Source organism: Mesocricetus auratus, unplaced genomic scaffold, assembly GCF_017639785.1.
Source record: "Mesocricetus auratus isolate SY011 unplaced genomic scaffold, BCM_Maur_2.0 Super-Scaffold_6731, whole genome shotgun sequence".
Taxonomy (NCBI): Eukaryota; Metazoa; Chordata; class Mammalia; order Rodentia; family Cricetidae; genus Mesocricetus; species Mesocricetus auratus.
In genome coordinates this window covers 5,112,736-5,133,508 of record NW_024429185.1, presented here as the reverse complement: position 1 = coordinate 5,133,508, position 20,773 = coordinate 5,112,736, and the positions used below count along the sequence as shown (strand labels likewise).

Below are 20,773 nucleotides of genomic sequence, written 5' to 3'. Positions count from 1 at the left end.
TCATTGACTTTTCTGTTTCTTTAGCAAATTTACTTCCTGGGGTGTTATTACCTTTAGTTGGGAAACAGTAAGATTTGCGAACTTTTCTGGTTATTAAGATACAACATTCTTTTATTGTTGTTGTTGTTAGTCACACTTACCATAGCATACCAAAATAATACCTTTACCATGACACACTAAAATAATAGCTTCTTTTTAAAAGATGGAAGGCTTGGGGGAGGGCCTAGGCCCTGCCCTGAACGAAATGACAGACTCTGGAGGTCCCCCACGGAGGGCATCACCCTCCCTGGGGAACGGAGTAAAGATTGGGTGGGGAGTTGGGGGGATGGGGGAGGAGGGAAGGGAGAGGGAGCTGGGATTGACATGTGAAGCAAGTTTGTTTCTAATTGAATTTTAAAAAATCAAAAACAAAGATGGGAGGCTTGTAGTAAGCTTATTCAAGAGATTAGTTACACACACACACACAAACACACACACATATATCCATAGTGTGTACATTCAAACATCTCTCATGATTTTCATTGAAGTAAATTAAGAATCTGTTTTCCTGTAGAAGAGGAGAATGATTCCAATTAGAGGAGGCAGTTACTAAGACTATCTCAGCCCCATTCAAATGACTACAAAACTTTTCATCAATGTCCCAGTTGACTTGTTCAGATGTCTTATTTTCTTCTGGGTGACTCAGTCCTGCTCCTTTACACTACACATATATGATGGAATCAAATATGCTTAATAAAGGGAAGCAAATGACTTACTTAGCGTGGAGAGAAACATGATCATAAAGCCAACAAACATAGGGATGTGATAGCCAATCCTAAAACAGAAGAGAACAGAGAAAGACAGCCTTGTAGCAGCCGTTCATATACTTGAACATTGCTTTGTTTTGTTTTTATCATCTCAGTAGGAACAGAGATAGGGTTAATCTTGGACATGTTTTTCATATGAACAAACATGTAATCTACCCATAAACAAGGCCCAAATTATCCTTTCCAGAAAAGGTATCTCTCAAAAGCTCAGGATCATCCTAGATGAGATTTCTAGGAAGCCAGAGCATCAAACTGCATTCAGACTGTCTTATTCCCTCCTCCATCCCCCAGCTATTCCAGTATTCAATATTCACATCAGTAAGAAAATGTGACACCTATAACATTTCACCAATAACCTGTTAGCCTTGGGATAAGACACTTCCAAACTGCTGGATCCCCTCAGGGCCAGAGCATTTTTTTTCTCTTATAATAAATCATCAGCTCTCAACCCATGGGTCATGACCCAATTGAATATGGAATGACCCTTTCACAGGGGTCACATATCAGATATCCTGCACATTAGATACTCACATTACAACTCATAACAGAAGCAAAACTGCAGTTATGAAGTAGCAACGAAATAATTTTATGGTTGGGGGTCAAGCACAACAAGAGGAACTGTATTAAAGGGTTACAGCATTAGGAAGGCTGAGAACCATTGATCTATATGAAACCTGGACCTCTGTACTAAGTCCAAGTCTGTACTGTGTGAATGAGACACTGTAGCATTTGAATAAGAATGACACCCATAGGGCATTTGAACACTTAGTCACCAGGGAGTGCCACTTTGAAAGGATTAGAAGGATTAAAGGGTGTAGCCTTGTTGGAGCAAGTGTTTCACTGGGAGTAGTATTTCAAAAGTTCATGCCAACTCCAGAATGTCTCTCGCACTCTCTCTCTGCTTATGGATCCTGATGTATCTCTCAGCTACTACTCCAGTACCTACCAGCATGCCACCCTGCATGATGATAATAGACTCAACTTCTGAAACTGTGAGCAAGATCTGAATTTAAACACTTTCTCTTTACAATAGTTGCTTGGTCGTGGTGTCTCTTCATAGCAATAGAGCAGTGACTTAAGACAGACACTGTAGCTACTGAGTTACCTGTTGGTAAGAGGTCCTACAAATGGGTTGACCAGAAGTTGCATCAAAGCCTTTGAAGCAAATAGAACCCCAACCCGGACGTTTTCTTCTTCCAAGAACTCTATCCCTTGCAAGCAGTTGTTTTTGGGTGCTGAGCCAGCTTCAGTGACTGGAGGAGGGATGGTGCCATTTGTCCATGCTACCTGGAAGGGTACATGCTCTTCTACAGTCGTGGTGGTGTTGTCAAAGAAGGAGAATATGGTAGAGACGGCAGGAGAGATGAGAGCTTGCTGCGAGCTTACAGAAGGACCCCTATGCAAAGAAGAGTTGACGTCTCTGAACTCTGTCGCGTACAGGAAGGTGGGCACAATGGGCACTGAAAATCAATGAGGACATGTGAGGAAACTCAAGGACAGAGATCCTTTTACCACTGCTAAGTTCAAAGGCATTACTGTGAGGTCCAGTTTTATGTAGAAAGAAGACTCCTAAGTAACATCATTTAAAGCCTACTAAAGATCATGCATGCTCAAATCATCCTATTAGCTAAAGGACCAAATTCTAGCTATCATATAGTTAAACTTTATGGATTTGTGGCACCCTTACTGGTTAGTTCACCTACTTGTAAACGATCATATATAGCCTGAGAGCCAATACTTGATGATCGTCTATAATGATTTTTCACAGATTGGTGCAAAATAGAAAAAAAAATAGCCACCCAATACATACATCCCAGCTGAAGTAGAACACCATTGGTTCTGCTTCTTTGTAGCAGCTCCCACGTGACCAGAGGGCTGGAGATGCTAAGGACCCAAGCAGTATGGTATGAGAAGCTCTGGCTCTGTGGCAGTCCACAGGTATTGAATTCCAGTCCCAGCACTTGCTACTGGGCAACTTGGACATGTCATTAACATCTTTAAGCCTTTTTGTAAAAGAGACAGAACCTCCCAGAATACATAATGCCAAGATTTAATAATTTCTGTGGTGGAGTGGAGAGTACTTGTAAGAATTTTATTAATATAATTACTAGAACCAAAAGAAATGAGTATTGACTGTATTGGATTATATACTCATCACAAGATGATTCCTTTTTTTGTTTTGTTTTGTTTTTCGAGACATGGTATCTCTGTATTGCTTTGGACGATTCCTGGAATTTGCTCTGTAGACCAAGTTCTGGGGTTAAAAGCGTGTGCCACCAATGCCCGGCAAGATGATTCTTATTTAAAGCACATATTTCACCCATATTTCACATGCTAGTCCTTAGTCACACACTTCTGTAATATCATGCAAAAATTAGTGAATGTCAGCCAGAAAATGCAGGACTGTGAGACAATGAATTGCAAACAAGACCAGGCTTTTTAAGGACTTGGATGTCCTATGTTTGTAAAGGAAAGGGTGGAAAAGCATTCCCAGAAAACCTTGCTCACTGCCCCAGGTGTCTCCAGAGTCATCAGTAACCATGGGAAGACATACAAGTGAGGAAGCGACATTCTGGCTTAGGTCTTCTTTTACTGCCAGGCGCCTCTGAACCTGTATTTGTTTGGACCACTGCAATCATTTGTGTGAAGTCTGACAGCCTTGGACCCTGCTGCTTACACTCCCCTCCAACCGTCAGCAACCTCCCTGTCTTTTCCATATGAAAATCATAGCAAGATTGTTCATTGATGAGATCAAGTAGGGTACATGCTGCCTGTTGTGACCCAAAGCAGATACACCCTCAGCACAAAATGGCCCAGACGTACCCACCACAGTGAGCAGCATGTTGTCCAGGAGCAGAGCCACAAACACTACCACCAGCACCAGCTGCCGGGACTCTCTCCCTTCCTTCAGCAACCGCCGAGGAGCACCCAGAAAGACCTGGAACATGGCAGGACTGCAGGGGGCTGGGCTGGGTAGGGAGTGGGAGAACAAGGATCTTCTCCGGATGCTTAGGAAAGTCTCTTGAGAGATGTGGGTCTTCTGTCACCTTTGTAGAAGAAGAGGAAGTCTGCCTGGTCCAGTAAAGTTCACTGTTCAAATCAAAAGTGTGAAGGGTTGCATGTAGCAAAAGAGTTTGATTTTTCCATGCCTGTTTGTTCATTTCTTACATAATCCCAATAATTCCATATTTCCCACAACACCTTGCAGGAACTGCTTGCCAGGGATTTATGTCTGAAATTGCACACACACTGCATTGAACAGCCTCCATAGATGACCAAATGACAGACATCAACTTTCATGTGAGTGGTGTAGGCACCACCTGAGCCATTACATTCTCTTTTCCACCACTTTTTAAATCGTTTTAAGGGCTCTTTCATGAGTCAGGCATGGCGGTGCACACCTGTAATCCCAGCACTTAGGAGGTGAAGCCAGGAGGATCATAAGGCTGAGGCCAGCCTGGACCACATAGAGATCCAGGTCACAGCTACACAGCCTCAAAAATAACATAAATACAAATAGAAAAGCAACTTTATGACTATGCAGGAAAAAGTTTTATGCTTATCACTACTCAAAAATTATGGAGTAAGAGATTATATGTAGCCTGAAAAATTATGTGTCACCCAGACTGTTTGTCCATTGGCAAGCGTTAACCAGAAACAAAACAGTTTAAAAAAAAAAAAGACTCAGGAGTGGGGATATTTGTCCTGTGTCACACAATTGGTATCAAACTGAGATAAAATCCCAAGTGTCTTAATTTGCGTTTTTGCGCTCTACCTTTTTTTGTGGCTGTACTTTGGAAGTACTCATATTTTTGTATTTAAGCTAGAGGACCCTGTTCAGAAGGGTGTGTTGATGTGCAAATAAGGTACTTTCACAATGAGTTCCCTAAGTGGAGTTCTGTAGCAGTAGTTTCCTATTTAGGAGCCTGTATCATATGTTACCATCATATGTTCCTTGTCTAACCTCAGGCAATTGAAATTTCTAAGATGATCCCATTTGTTTTTCATGAGGTTTCTGTTAGAGTGCAAACAATACTAATAATGTAACACTTGGAAATGGACAACTGTCATAAAATGTATGATACGTAGAAGATGTTACATTCATAGCTTGACATTTGTACCTAAAAAGAGGGTATGCTTGCTTATTTTTAAAAGACTAAAAAGATGGTTACTTATCCTCAGTGGTTTTACTCTTTTGCTTGCTTATCATTTTAAAATATCCTATAGTGAGCCAGTTTCATAAAACAAGCAGTAAATAATTTTGAATGTTATCTTTGGAATTAAATGTTAGCCTCAAATAGTAAATTACCCCGGGCACTGAGCTGGTGTCTCTAAGCCCCAGGCTAGAAGAATATCCTCCACACTGCAGTTCAAGGAGCAAGCTCCCAAGTGAAACAAATTTCCAGATCATGTTGAACCGGGAACCACATACAGTGACCTGGGAGGCGTCATGCTTTTGTATAGTAAGAAATTTTGAACTACAATCTTACTTAAGACACATAGAAATGAAAATAAGGAAAGAGCAAAAGAAAACAACAAAAATAAAGTTGTTAAACAGAGTAAAATAAATAGGGAGAGATTAAACATGCAATAAAACAACAACAAAAACAAACAAGAAATCCTTCAGTAGCAAACTTAACAGTCAAAATCCTCTAATAAAAAACAGAAATTTTTTATCCCAGGTATACAAATGGACTTTGGATTCCCATCCAACAATGAGAGATGCACTCTCACCCTGAACTCTTGGGGGGAGGGTCTAGGCCCTGCCCTGGATGAAATGACAGACTATGGGCACCCCCATGGAGGGCCTCACCCTCCCTGGGGAAATGAGGGGATATTGGGGGGGTTGGTGGGAGGGCACGGGAGGAGGGGAGGAAAATGGAGAGGTACCTGGAATTGACATGTGAAGCAACCTTGTTTCGAATTTAAATTTAAATATATATATGTATATATATATATATATATAAAGAAACAGAAATTTTATGGAAGTATTAAGCTTGTCTAAAAAGGAAAAAAAAAGTCTTACCTTACAGTTCATCTTGATGTGAGGCAGTCAGAGAGAAATTGGAAGCTATTGGCAAGACAGCTGTGACTCTGTACTCCGCCAGTGGATGAGCTGACAGATTTATTGCTGCTTGTTATCTGAGGGTACTCTGTGTATGTGTGTGTACTCGAGCGCTTTGTCCACAAAGACTTAATTGGAAACCTCCAACAGGCTTCATTTAGACCCTGAGCTCCCTGCGTCAAAAGCAGGCAGGGCTGGGGCTAGAGAGGACGGAGGAGGTGGATCTCTTCCTAAGCAAAGAGGCTCTGGGCTGTGCTGGTTTTCATCTATCAGGCCACTCATTTAACTCTTGCCTGGATCTCAATACCAACCGGAATGCAAGCTAGAACCAGGGTGCATCTCCTGTCTTTGCTACTTAAAGACTCCTCCTGGGTTCCAATTCTTCCCCTAAAAGTAATAAATCTTGTAACATTTATGTGAAGAAAAATTATGTGGTTACTGTTCTTTAGTCATTAAAGCTAACATCTGGGGCTGGGGAGATGACTTAATAAAGGGTTTGCCATACATGTATGAAGACCTGAGTTTGATTCCCAGCACACATTTGCTATTATACAACTCTGGAGGTCCACACAGCTCTGCCTGGGTTACAGTGAAGATATCAGCAAGGCTTTGTTCCTTCTGGAGGCTCTGGGGACAATGTAATTTTTTCAGCTCCTAAAGGCCGCCTACAGAACTTGGCTCCTAGCTTCTGCCTTCAAAACCACCAGCACGTGTCTAACTTTCTCCCTCCTTCACTTACAAGAACCTTTGTTATCACTGAGCATGCCCAAATATTTCAAGATTGGCTTCCTGTCCCCAGGACCTTAACATAATCATACCTACAACACCTGTATCGTTTAGCACTCAAGAAACAGTCACAGGTTCATGACCAGGATGTGAGCATCTCTGGGTGCTATCGCCCTGCTATCACAGGGGGCAAAGCACATGGGTCTCCCAACATTGCCCTATTCCTGTGTCTCTAAGGAAAAAAGGGTTGTGGTCAAACGTTGGAGGGATGTATCAGGAAACACATTTTCTAGCTCTGGGCAAAAGGCCAGAATCCAGATGGCCCTCCTGCCACCATGTTCCCTACCGATGCAGAGTGTATGACAATGATGATTTGGGGAACTGAGGGCTTACGAGGGCAGATGTGGCTGAAGAATGGTCATACTTTACATTAGCAGGGATAACAGTAACAATCACAGCTGCTGTTAAATGCCCACTCCATTTTCAGCATATTGCTAATGCACAGCCATATATTATATGGAATATATTCTATTTAAAACCTGCATATACACCGTTTTATTTGTCACTACACTCACCCAGCTGGCTGGTCAACAAGTAGGTCCAGTGAATCCAACTCAAGTCATCAGGCTTAGCAGCAAGAGCCCTTACTACTGAGCCATTCATTTCATGTGTGATGAAATATAAATTTGTGTGTACATTTTCAAGAATGTGTACACTTTTCAAAAGCTAAAAGCAACCCTGATGCCCCCTGATGGATGAGTGGATAAACAAATGTGATAAATACTCACAGTGAAATCTTATCTAGTGTGGATTAATCTTGAGGATCACTCATCACAGGCAAAGCTCTCTATGATGTCATCTATACGAGGTGCCTAGAGGGCTGGAGAGATGGCTCAGAGGTTAAGAGCACTAACTGCTCTTCCAGAGGTCTTGAGTTCAATTCCCAGCAACCACATGGTGGCTGACAACCATCTACAATTCAATCTGGTGTATATGTAATAAATAAATAAATCTTTAAATACATAATTAAAAAAAGAGGTGCCTAGAATGATGGATTTCATAGGAACAGAAGCTGTGTGTTTGCTAGGGTCTGGAGGAAGGGGAAATGGGAAGTTATTCTTCAGTGAGTACAGAGTTTGTTTCACAGGATGAAAAGCTGTTAAAGATTGGCTGGTGGAACCAATGTCACATAGTACTGAATTGTGCATTTTAAAATGGTTAAGATGATCAGTCATATGTCTCTTTTGAAAAAACTAAACCTTTTCAAAAAATGTATGTACATCATGGTCATATAACATATGTCTGAATATATAATATATATTGAGGAACATTTTCATATATTTTTTAACTGAACCTAATCTCAGTTTATAATCACATCACAATCAAATCCATAATCTCAACACTCTGGAAGCTAATGCAAGAGATCTCCATAAGTTCGAAGCTGGACTACACAGTGAGTTCTAAGAGAATCCAGGCTACAGAATGAATCCACGTCTAAAGAACAAACAAGATGGAAACTACATATTCCAACTCATCTCAAACTCACAACCCTCCTGCCTAGTCCTCCCAGTTACATGACTGTGCATCTCAACTCTACATGCCTTCCACATAATAGTGGAAGAAATCTGAAACTAAAGAGCAACCAGAAAAAAGCAAGAGTTCCATCTGGATACAGATGTGCCACTGACCTCTCACTCCTTAAAATTCCTCATTTTTGATCAGGGCAAAGTGGAAATGTGAGGCTCTCCAGCCATGGTTCTGTTCTTTCCAGTTTAAATGGCTGACAATTGGGACCTCAGACAGTTTTTTTCCTATATATACACATAAAAGAATAACTGGAACTGAGGTTTACATGGCCTGCCACAATAGGTGTGGATACTATGACTCGAACCCAAGGGGTATTTTTGTTTCTCATTCCTTCATGTTTCCCCTAGCTGTTCAAATATTTAACAGTCACTTCATAAATCCTCATATTTACCGGACATCAGGGTTGCAGGCCCAGACTGCAGAGGCTTGGTTCCCCAAATACATGGCTTTGGTTCAGAAGTTATGTGCAGGCTTCTGAAAAAGAACAGGGATATTTAGGGGGAGGGACTGTAACTTTCTATGGTCATGGTCATTATGACACTGAAGATCCTATGGGATAGAAATGTGTCCAAAGGGCAAGGAGTCACTATGCTTGAACAAAAATAAGCGCTGGTTTTAGATCCAGAGGAATGAGGCACATGAAAACACCAAAAATCAAAGCTAGGCATGATAGTTTACATTCATAATCTCAGCACTTGGGAAGTTTTAAGGCAGTTCCAGGGGACCCAACAATCTCTTCTGAATTCTGAGGGCACCAGGCATGCACATGGTACATTACACACACACACACACACACACACACACACACCAAATATATATATATGACCCAAATTGACATAAACTGGGGAATTCACATAATCTTTCCATTTCGAGACACCAGTAGCAAATTCCATAATATGTAAGTAGACCAAAGAGCTTCATTCCCAGTCTTCTTAAAGGAAGAGGCAGGAGAGTTTAAAGCTAAAGAAAATCCACACTCCATGCCAGTGAAGTCTAGCTTTCATACCTGAGCCAAGTCCCTTCATCTCAGTCTGGACGTCCTTCAGCTGTGGCAGAAGGGTGCAGGTGTCCTATAACAGTGGAGAACCCCAAAGCAGGCTTCTCTGGTAGGATTTGGATTTGAGGACTCTTCTGGCTGTTGTTTCTCATCGTGACCTCAGTCATGACCTTTACCACTTTGCTGTAGACCTAAGTCTCAAGTACACACTTCTACCCATCTTCTGCCCCCCTTCCCCCGTCACCCACCCTTTCTGTCTTTTACTTGGTGAGGACTTTCCCTTCCCTCCATGGGCTCCCTGCTTCTCAGCATACCGTTTGAAAGATCCTCTGGTACTTCAGGCACTAGATTTGTTTTTTATATTAAATTTTGTATTTATTTATTTATGTGCGCATCTGTAGACATGAAAAGAGGATATGTGCACTGAGCCTGGGTGTGGACCTCCTGGAACTGGAGTTACAGGAGGTTAGGAGGTAACTCTGTTCCTTAAAGACAGGGTCTCTCTCTGAACCGGAAGCTCCTCTTTTCTCAGATAGTCTCCTGTCTTTAGTCTCCTCCAAGTTGGGTGTCTCAGTTGGGGCTTTTATTGTGGTGATGAAACCCCATGACCACAAAGCAAGTTGGGGAAGAAAGGGTTTATTTGGTTTACACTTCCATATTGCTGTTCACCATTGAAGGATAGGAACTCAAATGGGCAGGAACCTGGAGTCAGGAGCTGATGCACAGGCTATGGAGGGGTGCTGTTTACTGGCTTGCTCCTCATGACTAACTCAGTCTGATTTCTCATAGCACCACCCATAATGGGCGGGGTCCTCTCCCACCAATCACTAATTTAAAAATGCCCTACAGGCTTGCCAGCAGCCAGATCTTAGAGGAGGCATTTTCTTAATTGAAGTTCTCTCCTCTAGGATTGAGTTATCTTGTGTCAAGTTACCATAAAACTATCCCAGATACTGGGGTTAGATGTATGCATGGGATGCCTGCATTATTACATGGGCCATAGCATGTGAACCCTGGTCCTCATGGTTGCAAAACACCTTAACCACTGAGACATGTCTTCTGGTCCCAAGTACTAGTATTTTCAATGCCTCCAACTCTTCAGATTGTTGGAACACAGTACATCATGGAAGCATTGTGTGGTAGAGGACATTTTTCTACATCACGCAGTAAAAAAAACTCTGCTAGGCTTCCGTAGTGAGACATGAGGATGTAAATGGCAAGGGTTTTGAAAGACCACCTGCTTTTCAGATGTCTTGTTCATCGTTTAGGTTGTGGATAATTAAACCAGAGCATATAAATAACATGGCTTTAAAGAATGCGTGAGTGCAGATGTGGAGAAAAGCTAAATAAGGTTGGTTGATACCGGATCCCATATACTCTTTGAGGGCATTCCCCCAATGACATAACTTCCTTCTACTAGAACCTACCTCTGGAAGTTCCCCCACCTCCCAATAAAGTCACAGGCTGGCCGCCAAGGTTTTGTCACACAGGTTTTTTGAGAAAATTTGCATAGCAGTAACTACATATTATTGTTTCTTTTCTTTTCTTTCTTTCTTTTTTTTTTTTTTTTGGTTTTCAAGACAGGGTTTTTCTGTATTGTTTTGGAGACTGTCCTAGAACTCGTTCTGTAGACCAGGGTGGCCTCAAACTCACAAAGATCCACCTGCTTCTGCCTCCCGAGTGCTGGGATTAAAGGTGTGTGCCACCAGCACCCGGCTTATATTATTGTTTCTATTAATATTACTGATTTTAACTCATTCTTGACTCTCTAGGCTTCACAGAAGCTGAGCTGAAGTACCAAAGGCCCTGAAAGGGACTCACACATTCCCAGAGCCTCTTTGCTTAAGATGAGAGTGAAGAAATACCAGCTTTCAAGTAGACTTCAGTTCTGCAACCCACATAACCTGGGCTGTGTAGGCAGAATTCTACCTCTAACAGATGAACTCTTAACTTCAGCAAGAGTTCCTTACAAAGTCTGATCCTCATACTATTGGACAAGAGAACTGGTGGACATAGTTGTAACTTTACTGGAGTGGGAAATGGAAGTGTCACTTGAGAACAATGGGCATGTTTTCCCTAAACTCAGTTCTTACCAGACTCATTCTTCGTAAGTCTTAGGGTTTTCATTGCTGCAAAGAGACACCATGACTATGGTAACTCTTATAAGGCAAATATTTAATTGAGGGGGCTCACGTACAGTTTCAGAGGTTCAGTCCATTATCATCATGGCAGGGAACTTGGTGGCATGCAGACAGATGTGGTACTGGACATGTAGCTGAGAGTCCTACATCTTGCAGGCAACAGGAAGTCATCTGGGACACTCGGTGGTACCCTGAGCACAGGAAATTTCAAAGCCTACCCCCATAGCGACACACTTCCTCCAACAAGGCCATACCCACTCCAACAAAGTCACACCTCCTAATAGTGCCACACCCTAGGAGATTATGGGGGCCACTTACATTTAAACTACCACATACACCTTTCAATACTTATTAGGAAATAGGGGGACCTCTTTAACCGTCAACTTGGGTTCTAATTATTCCACTGAGCAACTGTGGGACTGTGAGCAACTATTTTGTTTCTCTGTGCCATTGCTTTCTAACTCGTGGAGATTTTGTGGAAGGTCAATGAGTTAACAGCAAGCACTTAGTGGGCTATGGTGATGCATACCTTTATCGAGGCAGAAGCCTGGTCTACATTATGAGTTCTAGGCCAACCAGGGCTATGTAGTGAGACTATCTCTAACAACAAGCATTTAGAGTGTCTGTATCACAGGTCCCCAGACCTCAGCACAACCAACACCATGATGGAAGTACCATTCAGGCCTTGGTACCCAGCATGTAGTCAACAACACCTGCCAAAATAAGACCAAAGACCATCAAAGTCAGTAATTCTGGAAAGTCGCTAAATGTACTAACCTTGCTTTTTGGCTTCTGTAAATCTGCTTCTGGCTAATTGTTCTTGCTGACTATGGAGTGTCAATCCAGGATGCGGACTTTGTGCTTAAAAGCTCATCCTGAGAAAGGCTCCGGATGGCACTCAGGTCCTGAACACCCAGGGTAGTAGATGGCAGGCTAATAAAGACTTTCTGCTGGCTTGAATCCATGTCCAAATGGTCTTCTCTGGTAGATACCTCACAACACCTGGCACAGAGCGGGCATGCAGTGCTGTGTCCCAAGAACTTAATTATCAGAAAAAACATGAAGACATGGATTCTGCTCTGCATAGCCCCTCTATTTGTGGAGAAATTTTCCAAAAATGAAGTTCCCTAAGTCAGTTCCCCTTTGAAATACATCGTCTATCCTGACCACTTCAGAGCTGTGACTCCTTGCTCACCACAAGACTTCACAGATTGCTCAAGACTTCTGTGAAATACCCAGGACTCTTCTTCCTGGTTACATCTTCTCCACACTCCTTTTGACTGTTTTGTTTTGTGTTTTTGTTTGTTTGATTGTTTTTGCAGTGCTGGGGATAGAATCTAGGGTCTTTTACCTGCTAAGTGAGTGATCTACCACCAAGACCTAGCCCCTCTTCTCCAAACTATAACTGAAAGGCCTACCTCCCCTCTCTTCCTGGCCTTAATCTACCCTATGAGACTCCTTTTTTAACCAGGTGCACAATGTAGCATTTCATTTCATCATGTTTTATGATATCTCTGTGGGATCTTGTCTCCACTATTTAGCCCTGCGTTCTTTAGAAATATTGTTCTACTACAAGTAATGCCATCTTTGCTTTAGAGGTATAGCATGGGCCCACAGACACAGAACTGGTTAAGAGTAAGCCTGACTGACCTGCTCCTTCTAGCTTGATGCAATATATTCATGGCCAGAGCAAAAATGTGTCTTGCAGTTCTCTGGTGTTTTTCTAGGAACCACACTATGTGGAGTTCATTACCAATGTTCATATAATACTCACTTGCTTACAGAAGGCATCATTCAAGTTTTGATTTGATCTTTTGATGCTCTGACTGATGTTGTAGAATAACCTTTTTGTACACGGTGAAGACATGTTGCTCTCGTTGCTTTAATAGAGCTAAGTGGACAATAGCTAGACACAAGCAGGTATAGATGGGAGAGCCAGACAGAGAAAACTCTGGGAAGAAGAAAGGTGGAGTCACCAGATAGATAGAGAAGGAGCAAAATATGCAAGAGGACAGGTAAATGTCATGAGTTGTGTGGCAACACACAAATTGATAAAATGGGCTGATCTGCATTGTAAGAGCTAGTTAATAACAAGCTGAAGCTATCTTATGAGCTTTTATAATTAATGATCAATCTTTGTGTGGTTATTTGGGAGCTGGCTGGTTGGCCAGAATATTCCACCTACAGAGGCATTGAAAGTAAGCTGAGCGGCAGGGCGGTGGTGGCGCACGCCTTTAATCCCAGCACTCGGGAGGCAGAGGCAGGCGGATCTCTGTGAATTCGAGGCCAGGCTGGACCGACAGCCTCCAAAACAATACAGAGAAACCCTGTCTCGAAAAACAAACAAAAAAAAAAGAAGAAAGTAAGCTGAGGAGTAAGAGCTCTCATGGCACTGAGATTCAGACTTAAAGACAATGCAGGCAATGGCAATGATGAAAAGGCAGAGGTGAACCAAGTTAGAATGTCTCTGGAGCTTTCCCTGAAAATCCCAGACACTGTAGTTCTAGTTTACCCCCAGGTCATCTTTAGATCAGACAAAGGGCTGTTAGCAGATTCTAGGTGAGAGCCTGGGACTTGGATTCTCACTTCAGATCAGAAGTATCCCCTCATCTTAGAATTAATTTGATCTCCCAAAATTTCTCACTGATAATTTGTGTCGGAGGCATTTGTAGATTGATCTGAATGTATGAAGAAGAGTGTTGTATTTTCTTTTACTCTAGACCTATGGTGGAACACCAAATGTTGTTGGTTGTTTTACTCTTTACTCTTTTACTCTTCAGGTCATTTGGGGTGGGCAGGGGGAAGGGGGTACTCAACTCCCAAATAAATCACACATGCAGAGGGTTAATTCTTATAAGTGCCCAGCCTTAGATGGAATTATTTCTAGTCAGCTTATCTTAACTTAAATTAACCTGACTACCTTTTGCTTCTGAGCTTTTTCTTTTCTTACTTCTGTATATCTTACTTTCACTCTTACTCCATGGCTGACTGGGTGGCTGACCCCTTATGTCCTCCTCTCATTGTTCTATACTGTTCCTACTTCCCTCCCCAGATTTCTGATTGCCAGCCCTGCCTATCCTTTCTCCTGCCTTGCTATTGGCCAATCAGATCTTTATTAGACCATCAGGTGTTTAGACAGGCAAAGAATCACAGCTTCACAGAATTAAACAAATGCAACACAAACAAAAGCAGCACATCTTTGCATCATTAAACAAATGTTCCATAGCATAAACAAATGTAACACACCTTAAAATAATAGTCTGCAACAGAAGAAATGGGTAAAATATGTGTGCATAGAAGTTATGAAGCCAAAAGGCATTGACTACAATCTAAGAAGCTCAAATTGCAGGGAGATCACTTTACTTTCATGAACTTCCAATTTGTGATCTGTGAATTGGAGAGCAACATCTAGTATGGTTCTGTTCTAAACCCTCACAATTATAAGCTAGTCCTACAAAAAGGACGGTGACATAAGGAGACTCAGTGTTTTGCCTGTGATCTTACAAACATAATAATAAAGTGAAATACAGAAAGAAAAGAGTGAGATCTCAGCTACTATTAACCCTGTAGTCTGTCACCCTCCCCAGTGGCTTCATTCCATCCATGTGTCTGTGTTATAGGACTCTTCACTGACCTAATGGCATGCTTATGGCACCACCAGTCACAGACCCGCTCCATCTTACAACAAACATAAGCCAGGCTTGGTGGCACACATTTTTTATTATTATTAATTTTTCTCATTATTTTACATACCGACCACAGTTTCCCCTCTTTCCTCTTTTTCTGTTCCCTCCCCCCTACCACCTCCTTTCTACACCCTCATCCACTCCTCCATTCAGAAAGGGACAGGCCTCCCATGGGAGTCAACAAAGGATGGCACATCAAGTTGAGGCAGGACCAAGCCCCTCCCCCTGTGTCAAGGCTGGATGAGCCATCTCAGCATGGGGAATAGGTTCCAAAAAGGTGGTGCACATTTGTGATCTCAGCATTCGGGAGGCAGAGGCAGGTGGATGTCTGAGAGTTCAAAGCAGCCTAGTCTACATAGTGAGTTCTAGGCTGGCCAGGGCTTACTTTCTCAAACACACACACACACACACACACACACACACACACACACACACACACACACACACACACCAGCCCAACAAAATTTTATCAGTTTAAAGAGAAGCCACATAGCACCTTAATATTCCCCATTTTACTTCTGCTTCCAAAGTATACTGGAAGCTCAGCAGCAGAAAGTGACCAAAAGCTGGGTGCAGTAGCATGCACCTGTATTCCCAACACTTGGGAGCCTAGTGTAGGAGGATCGTGTGTTTGAGGACAGCTTGAACTACATAAAGTCAAAAGGAGCCCCAGCGGTCATAAGAGCAGGAGAGCTGTTCCTGCCCCTCATCAGTTAGGGAGAGCAGCTCCTACACCTCAATAAAGCTGGCCCTGAAGGTGTAGATGTGGGAGAACCAACCCAGAGGATGGGAAAGCAGAGAAATGGCCCCACCCCTTGGTCATTGCTGCAAGGGGTGAACTATTTAGGGCAATGCTGGTGAGCTCACCCTGGTGGTAAAGACAGGAAAGCTGGTGAGCTGACCAACCCTGAAACTACTCAGGCCTAGAACCAGGGTTATGTGTTGGCCCACCCCAATATCCACCCCATTAGTGATCTCCTGGAGCATGGGGGGCGGGGATTGGTCCTGTGGACCCAGGGCTGCAAGATCTCCATGACACAGGGCAGCAAGGAACGTCCAGGAAGAGTCCCAGTGAGGGCCCAGAGTTGATGGGGTAGCAGAGACGAGGGGCCTTGAAACAGACCAATGATTCTTTGCAATGAATGCGTGCATGTAAAAACGCATGGATGAAGGGGTTTACTGTGGGACTCACAGTATCACACTGCAGCTTCCATGATGGGATTAGAAGATTCTCCTTCCTTTTCCACCTTCTTCTCTTAAAATCTATTTTGTTTTATTTCGGGGGGAGGGAGAGAGATGGGTGAGATCGGGAAACATGATGTGAAAGACACAGAAAATAAATTTTTAAAAAGTTTTTTTAAGTCAGAAAAGGAAGAAAGAGGAAGAGGAGGATCACATTCTATAATTCGGAAATAATCACTGTCAACTTATTACGTATTCCTTTAGAATATTTTCTGGACTTGTGTATTCATGTATCCATAATACAAAATATTTGATATATATTAGATTCTAACCAATAGTGTACTGTGACTTTTTCCTCAATGCTTAAAATAGGATTCTATCTCCATTAGTGTCTGTAATATTCCATCAAACAGACATATCAGCATTTATCAAACCAAGGAACGAGGAGCCTTGACAAACAGCATCCGAGTTTCTAGGGCATGCACTTCCGCTACCAGACTTTAGTGCAACACCACCCAGCAAGGGGATTCCAGCCATCCTCCCTTTGAGATTTGTGTTTAAACAATTCACCACTCTCTCTCAATACTCATTGTTGTGATAATAGGGGGCCCTCTGCTGTTCCTCCCTTTTTCACAACACATTTGTGACCCTCGTGATAATGAAAGAAATATGAAATAGAACCAGAGATCTCAATCTTCAGGTCAAAGTCATTCCCAGCCTCTAAATCTCACTATTTCACATAGAAGAGGAGGAGAAGTAAACCCAACAACAAAGAAATCATTTTAAAATCTATCTTCTCTCTGACTTTATGTTGAACTTTTTATGCTGATAATTTTATGTTGCTTTATTCCATTTTTTACACACTATTTCCCTTGAGTAGTATTTTCCAGAAAACAAGAAAGATTCACATTGTCTGGGGAAAATTAAGTCACTAGCATGAGCTCTTCTTGCCTGTCCTTCCTCATTTTTCTTCCTCAATAAATATGTGTAATAAAATACGATTCACATTCCTCCCAGGGTTCTTGAGTGCTATGAGCCTAATTTTAAATCCTTAAGAAAACCAGGCCTAGAGGCCCATGCTCAGAATACCAGATTGGGCGATAGAGACAGGAGCATAAGGAGTTCAAAGCCGGGCTCGTTACATAGTCCCATAGCAAGTTTGAGGTCAGCTGGGTCTATAAGAAACTGTTTCAAAAAACTAAATGAACAAATTCTTAAAAGATATGCATAGCATAAAATATTCCCTATTCACAGATGGCAAGAGAGAGATAGAAGGAACTGAGATCTGTCCCAAGATCACATTGTGTATTCAAAGGGACTGTCGGCATTGAGAGCAGGCTTGCTGACTCTGAGTCTCATGCTCTGACCACATTCTCTACACCTGGGCCAGCTACTCTTGCATTCCTTGGGTGTAAGGGAAGGGTACCTTAAAAACACTCCGTGTAGAAGAACAAAGGCGTGACATGTTTCATTCATCTCATAGATACGTATTAAGTACGAACTGCAAATTAACTCCTTAGGTGCTTCAGATAAAAGACACAAGAAAATAGCTGTTTAGTAGAGTGACATGTCATTTAGTTCTCAGAAGAGAACTTAACACAGTGGTTCTCAACATGTGGGTCATTTACATCAGATAGTTGCATATGAGATATTTACATTATGATTCATAACAGTAGCAAAATTACAGTTAGGAAGTAACAGCAAAAATAATTTTATGGTTGAGGGTCCCTACAACATGAGAACCTGTATTGAAGGGTCGCAGCATTAGGAAGGTTGAGAACCACTGGTCTAGCACATAGTAATTAATGTGTAAAGGCTTGTCAATCAGTAAAAGTTCATGAGTAATCTCAGCTAAGAAATATATAGACTTGCATGCTTAAGGCCTACACAAGATCAAGCCAACCCTAACCCAGCACAGATGGGGAAGCAGCAGATGATTTACCCCACCCTGAGGAACTATTGGCAACTGATGGCTGCTAAAGGAAGGGGGAGTCAATTTTGTTCGGAAGTGTGGTCACTGAGAAGCCATCCATGTAGATGATCCTAACCCCTTCGCACACAGGCAGTACAAAGTGGGTTCAGTAGGCTTTAAAACAGTGCGTGTGTGTGTGTGTGTGTGTGTGAATTTGAGAGCGATAGAATGGCAGCAGATGGGATGAGAATTGGAGGAGAGAGAGTTGGGGGAGGAGGTTTGATCAAATTGTATTATATGCTTTTGCGGGAGACCCTACTCGGACACCTCTTGGGGAAGGGGATGAGAAGCCGCAGTACCAAAGACTAAGGCACAGGGAGTCAGGAAGTAGTAGGGCTTGTGGCAGACTCGTTTATTAAGGAAGTTAGATTCACCTTTATACCCCTCCCAAGGTCCTACTGGCTCAGGGGGCTGACTCTGCTGCATTATCCTTTCCTCGTTGGTGTCTCTGGGTCACTGGGCATAGAGGCAGGCTTGGCTCAGGAAGGAAGTGCCTGCCGCACATGCTCATGCAGGCTGACCTGGGCACCTGGGCAGGGCGACTGTGGCTTGGGTAGGCCGGCCAGCAGTTTCTCCTACAATATGCATGCATAGAATTCACAAATAATACAAAGTTTAAAGGAAATATATAGAACTTACTGCTTGCAGTCTTTACCTCTTTTAAAACTGGAGAAGGATTGAAGGATTGTTGTGTTTAGAAATGAGATGCACTCAAAGTAGACTTCAAACAACCCAGGAACTTTTATTTCATAACACCAATTGACCAACTTGTAGCTGAAATGCTTGGGACCAGGAGTGCTTTAGATAGCAAATGTATGTTTTCATTTTGGAATATTTGCATTTACATAATGGTTTGTCTTGTATAAAGGATCAAAATCTAGAGATAAAACTCATTTATAAGGACAGCCTCCAAAGCCACAGAGAAACCCTGTCTCGAAAAACCAAAAAAAAAAAAAAACAACCAAATAAACAAACAAAAAGAACAACTCATTTATAGTCCATACACACCTCACATGTATAGCCCAGAGGGAATTTTATAACAGTACAGTAATTTTGTGAATGAGGCAAAGTTCCATGCCAAATTTCCCATCTGTGGCATCATATTGGCACTCAAAGTTTTTGAATTTTCTAGCATTTCAGAGTTTGGAACCTGCACATCACCATCATATACAGTTCAGCTCTTAACCCTGCTTACAGGTTTGAAAAAAAAGGGGGGATTACTTTTCACAATCAAGTGCCTATTTATAGTTGGCTTGAGACAGGATCTCATGTAGTACAGGTCTTCCTCACACTCCCATGTAACTGAAAATGACCAAGCGTAAGCTTAAACAGCTGGGTTCATGCTTCTACCTCCCAAGTGTTGGGGCTACTACTGTGTCCCACTATGTCCCCTTCATAGTGGTCTTCTCAAGTCCAGAGGAACTGAACTCTGTAGTCCTCCTGTTATTAGCTTTCTCTTATGCTTTTGGCAACAGTCTCGATGAGGCCAAATTTTCCTCTTCTTTTGGCTTATTGAACATGAAAGCCGAGCGTCTAATCAATCCCCTAATCCTAAAGATTCCTTCAACGTCTCTCCCCTCTACACATAGTCTCAGCTTTCATTCTTGTGCCCCCACGTCCCCAAATTAATGATAAATTACAAATCAGTCTAGATATCTTCTTGTGTATTTATCAACAATCTATGGAGACCTAACAGTTACCCAAGGAAAGCAGTTTTTCCTTGCTTTACCCTATCACAACAAAACCCTGTCTTCCTTCTCTGTTCTTGGATTGGGAGCAGAACCACGGTCCACTCACTGGGTTGTAAGTTTCCCACAGCCTGCTGGGTTTTCTGTTTGCTTTGTATTTCTTTCTTTACCTCCTGAATATGGTCTCACTATGTAACTCTGGCTGTCCTAGACGTCATTATGTAGACCAGACCACCCTGGAACTCAGACATTCCTTTCTCTGCCTCCTGAGTGCTGGGACTAAAGGCATACACTGCCACACCAGGCCCAAAGCTAGCTGATTTCATCACAACGACAGAAAACAAACTGTGACACTCTATATGAGTTCCACCGCCTTAACTGGTTTTCAAGTCTGTTCTTATGGTCCTCCACACGGATATGCAAGCAAGCCAAGGTCTGTTGAACGGATCCCTGAGAGAATGAATGGGTAGGAGGAAAAACGGAAATAAATTATGATAGGTGGTTTTCGTAGTCTGACAACAGAGATCAGTTGTATGGGTATTTTCTTGTGCATGTTTTCCTACTCCTCTTTCTCATGAATTCATGAATCTTTGTGTGTGTGTGTGTGTGTGTGTGTGTGTGTGTGTGGTATGTGTGTGATGTGTGTGGTGTGTGTGTGTGAGTGGTATATGTGTGTCTGTGTGTGTGTTGTGTGTTGTGTGTCTGTCTGTGTGTATGTGTGTATGTGTATGTGTGTATATATGTGTGTGTGTGGTGTGTGTGTGGTATATGTGTGTCTGTCTGTGTGTGTGGTGTGTGTGTATATGTGTCTGTGTGTATGTGTGTGTATGTGTGTGGTGTATGTGTATATGTGTGTGTATGTGTGTATGTGTGTGTATGTGTGTGTGTTCTCTCTTTTGCGTCCATCCTGCCTTTCTGGCCCC

At 42.4% G+C, this 20,773-nt stretch overlaps 1 protein-coding gene across 1 annotated transcript in view; it reads right to left on the bottom strand.

Annotated features, from left to right (window-relative positions):
* The window catches only part of Slc18a1 (solute carrier family 18 member A1), a 43,625-nt gene that overhangs the window by 22,095 nt on the left and 757 nt on the right, over positions 1-20,773 (bottom strand). The window contains exons 2-5 of the mRNA XM_040742204.1: positions 8,576-8,658; positions 3,630-3,896; positions 1,912-2,266; positions 756-814 (exon numbers count right to left, since the gene is read on the bottom strand). Of these exons, the coding sequence (XP_040598138.1) occupies positions 756-814; positions 1,912-2,266; positions 3,630-3,753 (538 nt within the window). The 5' untranslated portion in view covers positions 3,754-3,896; positions 8,576-8,658. The remainder of the gene's footprint in view (positions 1-755; positions 815-1,911; positions 2,267-3,629; positions 3,897-8,575; positions 8,659-20,773) is intronic.